General features: G+C 52.2%; 1 protein-coding gene across 1 annotated transcript; it reads right to left on the bottom strand.

Moving 5' to 3' along the window:
• Nucleotides 1–7,994: 7,994 nt before the first annotated feature.
• Nucleotides 7,995–12,769, bottom strand: SELENOW (selenoprotein W). Its single transcript, XM_004607792.2, has 6 exons — nucleotides 12,550–12,769; nucleotides 11,177–11,201; nucleotides 11,041–11,094; nucleotides 10,817–10,891; nucleotides 10,569–10,665; nucleotides 7,995–8,365 (listed from the first exon to the last, which is right to left on the bottom strand). The coding sequence occupies exons 1-5, from the start codon at nucleotides 12,594–12,596 to the stop codon at nucleotides 10,585–10,587; spliced, it is 282 nt and encodes a 93-aa protein (XP_004607849.3). The 5' UTR covers nucleotides 12,597–12,769; the 3' UTR covers nucleotides 7,995–8,365; nucleotides 10,569–10,584.
• Nucleotides 12,770–14,405: the final 1,636 nt, after the last annotated feature.

The raw sequence follows: 14,405 nt of genomic DNA, 5'->3' as shown, positions 1-14,405 counted from the left end.
AATGACAAGGACAAAGCCAAGATTTCGTCAAGCTCCTGGGGCAGAGTCTCTCTGACCTGGGAGCAGTGGGTCTTTTTTTTTTTTTTTAAGTGTTTCTTTTCAATTTTTTTTTTTATTGAATCACCGTAAGATAGACCCTTACAAAGCTGTTCATGGTGGGCTTCAGTCCTACAGTGTTCCAACAACCATCCCTCCACCAACTACCCCTCCCACACCAGACTACCTTTGTGGCAGGCACTTTTCTCTCTCTCCTTTGTCTCTCTGTGTCTCTGTGTCTCTGTCTGTGTCTGTCTGTCTGTCTGTCTGTCTGTCTGTCTGTCTCTCTCTCTCTCTCTCTCTCTCTCTCTCTCTCTCTCTCTCTCTGTCTCTTTCTCTTTCCCCTTTTGACACTGTGGTTGGCAATACAGATACTGAAAGTTTATCATGTATATACCCAACTTCAAACTGTACTAAAAGCGATAGTAATCAAAATAGAATGATATTGGAATAAAAACAAACCTGCAGACCAATGGAATGGAGTTGAATATCCTGACACACACCCTCAAATATATGATAATTTAATGTTTGATAAGGGAGCAAGAAATATAAAGTGGAACAACGAAAACCTCTTTAACAAGTGGTGCTAAGAAAACTGGACATGGAACCAAATAAAAGAACTCAGACCTCTATCTAACACAAAAAGCATGAAAGTCAGATCAAAATGGATTAAAGACCTCAATATCAGACCTGAATTCTTTTTTTTTTTTTTTTTTTGCTTTTTGGGTCACACCCGGCGATGCACAGGGGTTACTCCTGGCTCTTCACTCAGGAATTACTACTGGCGGTGCTCAGGGGATCATATGGGATGCTGGGATTCAAACCCGGGTTGGCCTCGTGCAAGGCAAATGCCCTACCTGCTGTGCTATTGCTCTAGCCCCCAGACCTGAATTCTTTGGGTCTTGGTTTTTTGCCACACACAGTGGTGCTCAGGAATCACTCCTGGCAGTGCTGGGGCGCCTATGTGGTGCAGGGATAGAACCCAAGTGCCTGACCCACTGTACTATCTCTCCAGCCCCAGGGCAGAGCCAGGAGGAAGCCCAAGAGCACTGCCTCCTGTGGTCCACAAACAAACAAACAGGGAGCTGGAGCAATAGCACAGCGGGTAGGGCATTTGCCTTGCACACGCCAACCCGGGTTCAATTTCCAGCATGCCATATGGTCCCCTGAGCACCGCCACGAGTAATTCCTGAATGTATGAGCCAGGAGTAACCCCTGTTCAGCGTCGGTGTGACCCAAAAGAAGCAAAACAAAAAACAAAAATAAAATAAACAAAACACCTGCTTTGTATACATCTGACCTGGCCTGCCAAGGTCCCCCAAGGCCATCCCTGAGCCCCATGGGGTATGGCAACAAAAAAAGAAAAAGAAAACAAAAACAACAACAAACAAAAGCTAATGAGGATAAACTCTTTTTTTGCTTTGGTTTGGTTTGGGGGGCCACACCCGGCTGTGCTAAGGGCTTGCACCTGGCTCTGCGCTCAGAGATCATTCCTGGCAGTGCTCAGGGGACCATATGGGAGTGCCAGGAATCGAACCTAGGTCAGTCACATGCAAGTCAAACAACCTCCCCACAGTACTATCGCTCCAACATGTCAGGGGTTACATCTGACTCTGGACATTTGCCTTGCATGTGGTCGACCCAGGTTGGATCCCTGAGTGCACAGCCAGGAGTAATCCCTGAGCATTGCTGGGTGTGGCCCCAAACAAAACAAAACCATGAAAAATAACAATATAGCCTTTTACCTAAAAAAAAAAAGAAATTATTTTTATTGACTCACTGTGAGTTACAGTTACAAAGCTTTCATAACTGAGTTTCAGTCATACAATGACCAAACACCCATCCCTCCACAATTGTACACGTTCCACCACCAATGCCCCAGTATCCCTTCTGTCACCCCCACCCCCTGCCTCTGGCAGATAATTTCCTTCTTGCTCTCTCTCTCCTTTTGGTCATTATGGTTTGCATTATAGATACTGAGAGGTCATCATGTTATGTCCTTAGTTTAGTTTCAGCACACATCTCCCGTCCCAGGTGACCCCTCCAACCATCATTGACTTAGTGATCCCTTCTCTACCCAGCTGCCTTCTCCCCCAGCTCATGAAACAGACTTCTAACTGTGGAGCAGTCTTCCTGGCCCTTGTCTCTACTGTCCTTGGGTATTAAGTCTCATATTGTGGGTTTTTTTTCCTTTTTGGGTCACACCCAGCAATGTTCAGGGGTTACTCCTGACTCTGCACTCAGGAATTACTCCTGGCAGTGGTTGGGGGACCATATGGGATGCCGGGGATTGAATCCAGGTCAGCCTTATGCAAGGCATATGCCATAGCTACTGTACTATTGCTCTGGCCCCTCATATTATATTATTTTATATCCCACAATGAGTGAGTCATTCTATGTCTGTCCCTCTTTTTGACTCATTTCACTTAGCATGATACAAATCCACCTATAAGCAAATTTGATGACTTCAAGTCATGAAAATCATTTTTAAACTTAAAAATACAGTCCAGAGTTACCAGAGGGTAGGGCACTGGCCTTGCATGAGACTAACCTAGGGTTTTGTTATTCCTTTTGTTTGTTGTTTCTGGGCCACACCCACTCAGGGTTACTCCTGCACTCAGGAATTACTCCTGGCAGTGCATGGGAGACCATATGGGATGCTGGGGATCAAACCCAGGTCGGTCATACACAAAGCAAATGCCCTGCCCACTGTACTATGCCCCAGCCCCATGGCCAACCTAGGTTTGATTACCTGCACCACATATGATCCCCAGAGCACTGCCAGCCGGGTGTGATCGAGAAATCAAAAACAAACAAAAAATAGAGCTTAATTAAGAGATAGTCCAATAGGTAGGGTGCTTGCTTTGCAGACAGTCACCCAGTTCAGTCCCCAGCACTGATGATCCCCCAAGCCCTGCCAGGAATCAGATGTATCTTCAAAAATAAAATTTACAATGGAATATTTTTTAACTTTAAAGCAGGATACAGCTGGGATCAGGGAACTCGCCAGCGGTGCTCATAGATCCCTTTCCTGTGATTCTCACCCAGAGGGGATGGTAGCTCACAAGGAGGGTCATAGGGGCTGGAGTACAGCAGCTAGGTCATTTGACTTGCATACAGCTGATCCAGGTTCGATGCTCAACATCCCATTTGCTCCCGTGAACCCCGCCAGGACTGATCACTGAGTGCAGAGTCAGGAATAAGGCCTAGGCACAGCTGAGTGTGGCCCCCCAAAATTTAAAAAGTGAGGTTAGGGGTTGGAGGGATAGTACAGCAGATAGGGCATTTGCCTTGCATGCGGCCAATCTGGGTTCGATTCCCAGAATCCCATAGGGTCCATAGAGCATCCCATAGAGCACCACCAGGAGTAATTCCTGAGTGCAAAGCCAGGAGTAACCCGTATGCATCTCCTGTGTGACCCATAAAGTCAAAAGAAAAAAAAATGTGAGGTCAGAGGATGTGGTCCAAGGGGCCATGTGGTACAAAGCATATCCCCTAATCCTGGGTTTTAACTCCTAGGTCCCCAGAACCCCAGCGCCACTATGAGTGATGGGGCGATTCCTAAGCTCCTAAAAACAATAACAACAAAAATTCAGTCAGGTTCTCCCATCCCGCCTGTCGACCTCCTGAGGCGGCGAGGGAATCTCTGGCGCTCCCTGGCGGCTGCCCTGACACGACCGGGTCCCACTTAGCAAAGACTCCAAGCGGATTACCCGGGACCAGCTGACCCGAGCATTAACAGAGGATTAGGGCGGGAGCCGGGTGGAGAGGGTGGGACAGAAGCAAACCCGGCCCGGGAGGGTCTGCCCTTAGGAGCACGCCATGGGAGAGGACACGGCCTCCCATGCTAAAATAAAATAAATAAATCCCTGTAGTGTGGCAGAGAGAGGAGGCAGAGAAGGTGGGGACCAAGTGAAGATCAATCTGGAAGTTATTCTACATGATAACAATTCACTTGGTTGCATCAGCTCGACTACGGATCATTTCTAGTTTCTTATTTTAACTTTCTTGTTTTTCTTGTTGTCGTTGTTGCTTGGTTGGAGTTAGCTCAGCACTTACTTCTGGCTCTATGTACAAGGATCACTCCGGGGATCGAACCCGGGTTGACCGCGTGCAGGGCAAGCGCCCTCCTTGCTGCACTATCGCTCCGGACCACTTTTTTTTTTTTCTGTTGCTTGGTTGGTTAGAGTTTTTTGTTGCGTTTTAAACAAAATCCAAATGCACACACTGAAGCTTCTTGAAGAACGAGCCTTTGAGCGACGGCGGCCTCTGCTGCCCCCTGCTGGTTGTGCTGAGCAAGAGTTTCCTCAGCCCAGCCGGGCCAGCTCTCACCCGCTGGGAAGCAGCAGTGATGGGGGGGCGGGCAGCCGGGGATGGGCGGGGGCGGAGGTAGGTGACTGGTGACAGGAGGCGCTGGTGGTAGGAGTGTCAACAGAACAACAGACATGAAAACTCTGAGACGAAGAGGAATGGAAGAAAGGAAAGAAAGTGGGAAACGAGGCTCCCCCGACCCGGAATGCCTTTGCCCTCAAGTTGTCAGGCAGGGAACAAGGTCTCAGGTTTTTTAAGAGCTCTTCCAAATGCCAGTAGTTCAGCACAGGAACTGTTCAGTCACCAAAGGAAGACGTGGACTGGTGCCTGACACCCTTGGGTCAAAAACGCAGGCAACAGGGGCGAGGGGGCGGGGGCAGGCCTTAGGAGTCCCGGGAAAGCCAGAATGTGGGCGGAGCTAACAATAGGGCGGGTCTCACGAGAGCTAGTCTGTGCCCGTGGGCGGGGCTTTGTTTATGGGCCGGTTCTAGGATGAGGGTTGCCTGGCCGGTGGGCGGGGCCTTTTATGTGAGCGTGTCTAACAGAAAGGTGTCTGCGTCGGTGGGCGGGGCCTTCTCTGTGGGCGGGATCTCATGGAGGGTTTCTCCTTGTGGGCGGTCTTTCACAGAAGTGCTGTCTGCGTCAGTGGGTGTGCATGTCTGAGTGGGCGGGGCCTACACTTACCGTATTAACAGGCAGGAACTTCCCTTGTCAGCCCTCAGAGGAGGAATTTAGGAGATGCTTGTATATGGCTCCGTGGTCACGGCCCCCCCAGTAAGAAATTCAAGTTTTGGAAACCACCTGGTCTCATGACAAAGCTCTGAGTGCTCAGAAGCAGCAGGTGACTCAGGGCAGATCTGTTACGCAATCTTTGCTTCCAGTCAAAGAACTTGAATTTTGTATAATTCTCCCAACATAAAAGATTTCCCTGTCCTGTATTATCTTTCAATTTGAATTCCTTGATGGTGGGATATGGTGTCGCGACACAAGGGCCTTGACCCTTGGGATTGTGTGAAAGATCTGTGTAGCTCTGTACATCAGTAGACCTCCTTGCAACCTTTAGCTGTTAAAATGTCTCTTTTTCTGTTACAAATAAAACATCTTTTCTTTTTTTTTTTCTTGAGGAGGGAGGGAAATTCCACAGTCTAAGCAGTATTACAACATAAAAAAATTATTTTTGTTCTGTGTTGTGTTTTAAGCCACACATGGTGATGTTCAGGGCTTACTCCTGGTTCTGCTCAGGGGTCACTCCTGGTAGTTCTCAGAGGACCATATTGGTACCAAGGATCAAACCAGGGTAAACCGCGTGCAAGGAAAATCACAGACCTGTTTTGTTTTGGGGGTCACTCCTGACAATGCTCAGGGGATACTCCTGGTGGTGCTCGGGGTACTACTTGGGATGCCTGGGATTGAGCCCAGATCAGCCACATGCAAGGCAAATGCCCTCCCCACTGTGCTATCACTCTGACCCCAATCACAGATCTTTTGAGGTTGCTCGCTGTGACATAATGACAGGCGTCCAGACCTCAGTCTGTTAAGAAGGTCACTAGCATCTGAGTGTCACAAGCACATGAAATAAATAATGCAACTCCTCCTCTATCTCACCTATCACAAGTTCATGGTTCCCTCCATGGACATGACTTGCCATGTGTTTTAATAATAGAAAAGTCTGTTGAGCAACTCTGCCCAGACACAGCTGCTCTCGAGGTTTTGCTTCGCTTTGTTTTTAATTCGTTTAAGATTCTGTGGTCATAGTGTGATTCATAATGATTTCTCGTGCACATAACTTTTATGCCCCATCAGCAATGTACCTCCGTCCTCTTCCCAGGACCACAAGACCCTTCCAAGTCTCCTCACCCCAATTCAATTGGGTGCCTCAGTTCTTGCCCCGGAGGTTCGAGGTGCTGTTAATCTACTAAGATTTGAAGTCAGGGATGTGGCTCAGGGGTCCATCAGAGCAGTGCCAGGACCAGGGGTAGCCCAAACACTACTAGATGTGGTTCCCAAAAAAATATCCACTCAGATTCAAGTTTGGTTTTATTTCCAGAGAAGCATAACTCACTGTAGGCGAACCCCCCGGATGTATTACTTAGACAGAAAGAAAAGAAAAAACTTAGTGTTTTGTTTGCTTGTAGGCCATACCTAATAGTGCTCAGGACCAATTCTGGGCTCTGCACTCAGGGATCACTCCTGGCAGGGCACAGGAGACCATGTGGGATGTCTGGGATTGAATCAGGGCCAGTTGCATACAAAGCAAGCATCCTACATGCTCTACTATGGCTCCGGGTCCCAAGTCTTCTGTGTTTTAAATGATTGGCTGTGACTGGCTTATTTAACAGCAGTGCAGAGCATGAAAGCTATGAAAATGCTCCCCCACAACATTGTCATGTGGGAAAACACACACACACACACACACACACACCACACACACACACACTTGCCTCACCTGCGTGCAGAAGGCAAAGGACAAAGGAGCATAAATGGGCTGCACCTTGAATGACTTGCAGTGGAACTCCAGCAGCTGTGCCGGGGTAACCACCAACCCCGAGCTGGCTGCAGAGCGAGTGGCAAGAGCAGAGCAAGACCCATGGGTCAGGGGAAGAAGGTGGTGGCCCACATATGCACGGAGCCCTTTGTGCTAACAGGGGGCTTGGGGAACCCTCTGTGGTGCTAGGGATGAAACCGGGTCTGCTACATGCAAGAAAGAGCCCTACCCACTCTATCATCCTATAGCTCCATCGTGTGTGTGTGTGTGTGTGTGTGTGTGTGTGTTTCTTGGCCTCACCTGGTGGTGCTCAGGGCTGACTCCTGATTCTGTATTCAGGGATCACTCCTGGCAGTTCTCAGGGATGCCGGGGATCAAAGTCAGGCTAGCCACATACAAGGCAAGCCCCTCCCAGCTGTGCTATGGTCCAGCCCCATCAGCCCTATCCTGGCTTTCAATTGATGGCAGGGGAGATGTGGTAAAAAAACCTGGGCACCAACAAACAGGCTTCTGAAGATTCAATGGTCAAAAATTAACTCACAATCAGCCACGTGTGAATCTGAGGTGATTCCGGTAGTTTACCCGACTGCATTTCTCCAGCAAAAAAATGTTTAAACCCTGGAGTTGATCGATTCAAGACTAGACTCTCCCCATATCCCTGCCCTGGAGCTGTCAGAAGAGCATTTTCTGTTTGTTTGGGCGAGGGGTTGGGAAGGTCAGGTTTGAGGGCCACATTCAGTGTGTTTGGATCAAACCAGGGCTCAGGGCTCACTCCTGGCTCTGCACTCAGGGCCTGACTCCTGATAGTGCTCGAAGAATGTGGGATGTCGGAGATTGAACCCGGGTCACTGTGTGCAAGGCAATGCCACGCCCTCTGAACTATTATCCCGGTCCCTATGGGCTAACTCTGGCCTTGTGCTTGGGAGTGGCCCCCGGCAGGGGCTCAAGGACCAATCCAACCATGGTCTTCGCCACCAGCACATGCCCCCTATCTGCTGGACTCTCTTCCGGGCCCTGGAGACTGTCATAATTTGTCAGCAAGGCTGCTGGCTGGAGTACCTGCTACCTGGGTACCTGGTTAGCACCCCCCGGTGTCTGAGGTGGGAGGGCGCAGGCTCGAGGACCACAGTGAACACAGAGGACGCAGGCAGACACAGGCACGTGGTGTTGACCCCATCTCACGTTTATTGAATTTGAACCGTTTGGAAAGGTCAGCCAAAATCTGTCGCAGTCACCCGGAGCCCTCCCTCGGCTTCCCCTCGGGGAGGAGGCCTAGAGCGGGGCCACCCCAAACGTAACAGGACAGGGAAGAGCTGGGGAAGGTAGGCAGGAGGGAAGGAGACAGAGACAGGGCCAGTGCACAGGCTGGATCCTCAGGGGAAACACACACACACACACACACACACACACAAAGGCAAAGGCCGGGGCTCCGATCTCGGCTCCCCACTCAGCAGCCGCGAGGACATCGGGGAAAGACCAGGCGTCCAGTGAACATTTCAGTCCTTCCTTTCATGGAGCGTCTGCTGAAAGGGGCTGGACAGAGGGGATGGGGGTCAGTGAGTGAGGGAGACCAGCACCCATCTTCCAGAGCGGGGCCCACAGGACATACTACCCCCACAACAGCGGGGAAGGAACTGACACCCCCTGCCTGTTCACACCCGCTCAGAATGGCCTGGGGAAGGGGGACCTCTCTGGTTTGGGGGCCATGCTCAGCATTGCTCAGGGCTCACTCCTGGCTCTGCACTCAGGGATCACTCCTGGTGGCACTCGGGGTACTGTATGGGACATCGGAGATCGGAACCAGGTTGGCCATGCACATGGCCAGCACCCTCCCCGCTGTACTACAACTCCAGTCCCATCGAAGGTGGCCCTCCTGGCCAGACCCTAATACATCAGCTCTCATCATACAGAACAGGCCCCCACTGTCCACCTCCTGGGACTCCACCTGCTCAGAGCACCCCAGTTATCTGGGTCACGGGTCATCCCAGGAAAGTACCCCAGGGGGAATCTTGGTGACTCAGGTCAGCCCCTCAAACAGTGCCACAGACCAATGGTCCAAAGCCTGTAGGCTCTGGACTCTGAGGATCAGTGGGGTCCTCAGGGAAGATTCTGGAATGGGGTATGATAGTCCTTGCTGGGAGAATGCCACTGCCCACATTCTCTGTGGGAGGGACACAGATATTCTGGACCTGCCTGCACCCTTCCCTCCGCAACCATGGAATTCACCAATGGGTGCAGCCAAAGAAAGAAAGTGCTTAGGGGGGACAGGGATGCAGCTCAGTCACTGAGCACTCACCTTTCATGTGTGAGGCCTGGGTTCAATCCCTGACCCCGCAAAAAAAAAAACATTTTGAAATTAAAACTAAGTCAGGGGGGCTGGAGCAATAGCACAGCGGGTAGGGCATTTGCCTTGCACGTAGCCAACCTGGGTTCGACTCCCAGCATCCCATATGGTCCCCTGAGCACCGCCAAGAGTAATTCCTGAGTGCAGAGCCAAGAGTAACCCCTGTGCATCGCCGGGTGTGACCCCAAAAAAAAGGAAAAAAAACTCAGGGCCAGAGGACAGGGACAGGGACAGTACAGCGGACAGGGCGCTTGCCCAGTGGCTAACCTGAGGTTCGATCCCCAGAACCCCATAAGGTCCCCTGAGCACTGCCAGGACTGATTCTTGAGTGCAGAGCCAAGAGTAAGCCCTAAACACCACCAGGTGTGGCCCCCAAAATAAGTGAATTATAAATCAATCAATTACTCCAGGGCCCATTTTGCAAGGAGGATGGATGGTGCATGGCTAGGGGGCTTCATTCTAGAACATGAGTCACACTGTTTAGAGAAGGGTGCAGAGAGGGCTCTTGCTTTGCATGCAGCTGATCCAGGTTCTGTACCCAGCACCCCATCGGGTCCCCCGAGCCCCACCAGGAGTAATTCCTGAGTACAAAGCCAGGAGTCACCCCTGAGCTTTGCCGGGTGTAACCCAAAAGCAAAACAAATTTTGTGTATTCTGACAACTCCACTAAGTGGTCCCCAGGAGATTCCAAAAGGCCCGTCAGCCAGGCAGGCAGAATGATCAGGACCAAGACTGGGAGAAGGTGTAAGCAGGAAATGTCAGGAACCGCACAGGATTCTGGCCTGGTCTAGGAAAAGGGTCCTGCTCTAGCAGAGAGAGGCTTTAGGGCTCATCCAAGGTAGAAAAGTTGAAAATCAGCCTCAGCAGGTGTTGGGTTTCTCAGAGAATACTTAGGGAATGGCTTTCATTCTGGAAGGTTCTGGAAGGGCTCTGTATGGAACTGACCAAAGAGCAGGCCCTGTAATAACACTGATTCTAGGTCGCTCAGGGTGGATATTAAGAAAAGCCACCCCCACCCCGTGGACGCAGAGCCACTTTATTGGTGAACACCACTTCATGTTTTTGTTTGTTTTTTGTTTGGGGGAAGTCATAGCTGGCCATACTCAGGGGTTCCTCTTGGCTCTGTGCTCAGGGATCATTCCTGGCAGTGCTCAGGGGACCAAATGGAGTGCTGGGAATTGAACCCAGGTCAGCGGCGTGCAAGGCAAGTGCCCTCTCCACTGTACTATCACTCCAGCCCCTTGGAGCCCCTTCTGTCTGCAAACCCTGTTGCAGCCTGCAGGACCCTGAAAAGAACAGGAGTCTTCAGATGGGGGAGCAGGGCTGTGAGGAACTAGCAGGGGTTTCTGGGGATCGGGTGTCAGTTCAGCTTAGGGGCTGGGCCCCCCTCACCTGGCCCTCGGAACCTTCAGGCCTGAGCCAAGGCGGTTTTGATGGCGGTCACCAGCCTCACGTACTTGCTCTCCGAGTCCACATAGCCATCACCTCTCTGCAGACAACAGGGAGGGGGGCGCTGGGTGGGACCAAGCACCAACACCAGCCGTGCCCCCCCCCCCCCACCACCACCACCACCAGCTCCCGGGGGCCCAGACAAACGGACGGACAAACAGACGGATACATGGACCGGCAGATGAACAAACCTTCTTAGAATGAACCAGTTTCCCAGCTACCATCACTTCAAAGAACCCGGTGACCTGGGGTGTCCCCTCGCCGCACTAAAGAGAGGAAGAGGTGTTGGAGGGGCTGTTTGTCCCTTTCCTGGGCGGGAGAACATGGCTGAAAGGCATGGCTGCCCCCAAACCACTCCCATCCCCCTGCCCCCATCCCCACCCTTCGGGGAGCCCCGCCCTAGCCCAGGGCGCACCACATCCACGCAGCCGGGGAATTCATCTTCCAACTTCTTCTTGAGCTGAAGATACTGTAAAAGAAAGAGATGGAGGGGTCAACACCCGTGTCAGCGGGGTCCACGCCATGGCCCCTGACCCAGCCTCTCCTCTTACCTTGGACTTGTAGCCTCAAGCTCCACTGATGAGGGGTCAGCCAGTGGGACCACGGAGAGGACCAAGGAGGTGGGATGGTGCAAGAGGTGGACGCCCCAAAAAGAAACACGGAGAACAGGAAAGGACCCAGCGAGATGAACAGGGGAATCCCCAAGTATGAAGGAGGAGAGGGGAGGGAAAGGAAGGAATCTGATTAGTACAGTGGACAGCACCCCTATTTTCCACACCAACAGTGCCCTGGGGCCCAGGGCAAACCACCACCCCTGGCTTCCCAGCTGGGAATCCAACAGGGCTATTCCGGGTCAGGCCACGTGGCGGCACCCAGATGGTGCTGCGGAGTCAGTGGATGCCTGGCTATGGGGTCCAAAACGCAGAAGCATCCCCCCACCCACCCCAGATTTCCGCAACCCCATCCCCAGACGCTCCAGCATCCTACAGCCAGCCTCAGTTTCCTTGCCTATGAAATGGAGCTGCCCATGAGCATTAGCACAGGTGGGACCACACACCCACGCCCCCACGAGAACCCTCTGCACCACGGGAGTAGAGTCTGGGAGCTAGGAAAAACCAAGCATTCAGCACTAAATGTTCCCCAAGCCCGCATGCACTTTCCTTTTGTTCTTTTGTTTTGGATGGGGAGGAGGAGTGGGGGGTGCACACTCCACAAAGCTCTGAATTGGTCTTTGAGGGACTCAGGGGACCTTATGGGATGCCGGGAATCGAACCCCCGGTGTGATGGTCCACGTGCAAGGGAAGGGCCCTCCTGGCTGTATTATCGCATTAAAATAGGGTGTTTGTGGGTGTCTGTGTGGGTGTCTGTATGTGTCTGTGTGTTTGGTTTGGGGGCTACTAAAGTGTGTGTGTGTGTGTGTGTGTGTGTGTGTGTGTGTGTGTGTGTGTGTGGTTTTTAGGCCACGCCAGTGATGCTCCAGGGACTAGACCGTGCCAGAAGTGGACCACTGGCCGGGCTTCCTGCAAGCAACGCACGCGCTCAGTCTGTTGAACAACCGCTGGCGCCAACCTTCTAGAACCTTCTCCCGCCACCTCCGCATCCCATGACAGCTGTTCAAACTGGGGGTGGGGGAGAAAGCCTCAAGGTAACCAAGCCGGCCCTCCCGTTCCTAAACTGACCCCCAGGTTCCACTCTGCGGACAGAAGCTGGGTGGGGGGGCGCACGGACATCCCTGAGTGCAGGGTTCACTTTTGACATCTGAGAAGTCACAAACTGGGGCGAGGAGATCAATAACCCTTCTTCGATCCCTCCTCAACCCTACCCCTACCCCCACCCCCGCATCCCTATCCAGACCGAGGGCGCCCGGGGCTAACTCGCGCGCGGCCCGGGGTACGAGGAGGGAACCTGGGACTGTCGCGCTCACCAATAAACGATCCGCACCGCGACGGCCATGGTCCTGGATCGCAGCATTGTCGGCCACGCAAAGCCTGAGCCCACACAGGAGGACCAGGAGCTTCGGGGACGCTGGCACAGGGGCGGAGGCGGATCTCCGCGGCTCCGCGGAGTGAACCAACGTCAGAGGGTGCGCGGGGCGCAGGAGCCCGCACGCGACAGTGACAGTGGAGGGCTGCAGCTCTGGTCCGGCTGACTCCCACACTCAGCTCTCCCCTCTCTCTTCCTCTCAGGACCTGGGGTGTCGCCGCAGGGACAGTGTCCAGAGAAACCACGGCGCGGCCCCTCCCCGGTCCCCCCTCTCCGCGCCCAAATGGTCCGTCCCGTGGGGGGCGCCGCCAGGACCAACCGCTGAGCTCTAAGGAGACAATTGCTGCCCAAGGGGGTTCGCTCTCGCGCGCGCGCGGGGAGGGAAGGCTCCGGGGCTGTGCTCCCCACCCTGGGAGCCCGAGGAGTCAGAAAGGATTGGGGTGCACGAGGTCCCCTGCCAGGGAAGCTGCTTCCACTGCACGCCCCAGCACGCCCCAGCACGCCCCGGCTGGCGCTGTCCCTTGCGCACCCCCACAGCGCCCGGAACTCTGCGAGGTTCTGCAGAAAGGCTGCAAATTGGCAGCTCCGGGGAGCGGGTGGGGACAGCCCATTCCCACCCTCACTGTCCTCCCACAAGCGAAACCGCCCCCGGGGAACATTCAGCCGCGTCACCGAAGCGCCCTGAGACACACGTGCCCAGCCCTCCGTGCCGGCGGACTAACAGGGCCCTTTTGCACCCGCCGATCTGGGAGTGGGGGTAGAAGGGGTGAAGCCCGCTGGCAACACGGCTCCCCTCGTGGGGGTAATGTGAGCCGGGGATGGGTTTTTTGGCAGCAAGAAAGAGACTAGCTGCGGAGCGCCGGGACAGCGGGGAGGGTGCGCGCCTTGCACAAGGCCGACTCAGGTTCAACCCACGGCATCCGAAATTGAAAGAGGAAGCCTCAGTTTCCCCTTGCGACTCCGTGTTGTTAGCTGGCTTCGTCTTACATTTTACGCATTCTTGCAAATTCCTAGGCTCTTTCTGAGACTGGGAAAATTTAGTTTACCAAAATTGTAAATTCTGCCCCAGATTTTCAATTCCCAGGAAACTCTGAGACAAAAGGGCAATACCCGGAGGTAAAATATAACCTAAAAGTGAATGAGAGTTGGGGCTGGAGCGAGAGCACAGCGGGTAGGGTGTTTGCCTTGCAGGCAGGCGACCCGGGTTCGATTCCCAGTATCCCACATGGTCCCCGGAGTACCGCCAGGAGTTATTCCTGAGTGCAGAACAAGGAGTTAATTCCTGTGCATCGCCGGGTGTGGCCAAAAAAAAAAGAAAAACAAAGTGAATAAGAGTTACCTCATGAGCTGTATTTTGTCAGTCATGCCCTAAGGAATATAGATGGTAAAAGAAAAGAATCACATTTAGGTCTGGCAAGTATTGAAGAACAAATCAATGAGGAGATATTTTCCCTGAAGCTTTTAATACATGTTATTTCACTTATACAAATATTCTAAAAAGTAACAAATTAATTTTTTTTTGTATAGTCAAATAAACAGGATTTTCTAAAATCTCCAAAGGAATGATTGCACTGTAGTATTGTAGTGTGGTTGTTCATCGATTTGCTTGAGCGGGCATATTAATTTTCAATTGCACTCATTAGCTACGTTTAATTTTTTCATGATTACCAACATACATATAACCTATATATAATATATATAACCTATAATAATGTATGTATACATATATATAACCTAAAAGGTCTAAACAGACCATCTCTGCCAGTCTAAGTCGGAATACAAAATGGTAATACTTTT

Source organism: Sorex araneus, chromosome 8 (assembly GCF_027595985.1).
Source record: "Sorex araneus isolate mSorAra2 chromosome 8, mSorAra2.pri, whole genome shotgun sequence".
In the NCBI taxonomy this organism is placed as follows: domain Eukaryota; kingdom Metazoa; phylum Chordata; class Mammalia; order Eulipotyphla; family Soricidae; genus Sorex; species Sorex araneus.
This window is presented reverse-complemented; position numbering and strand designations above follow the sequence as displayed.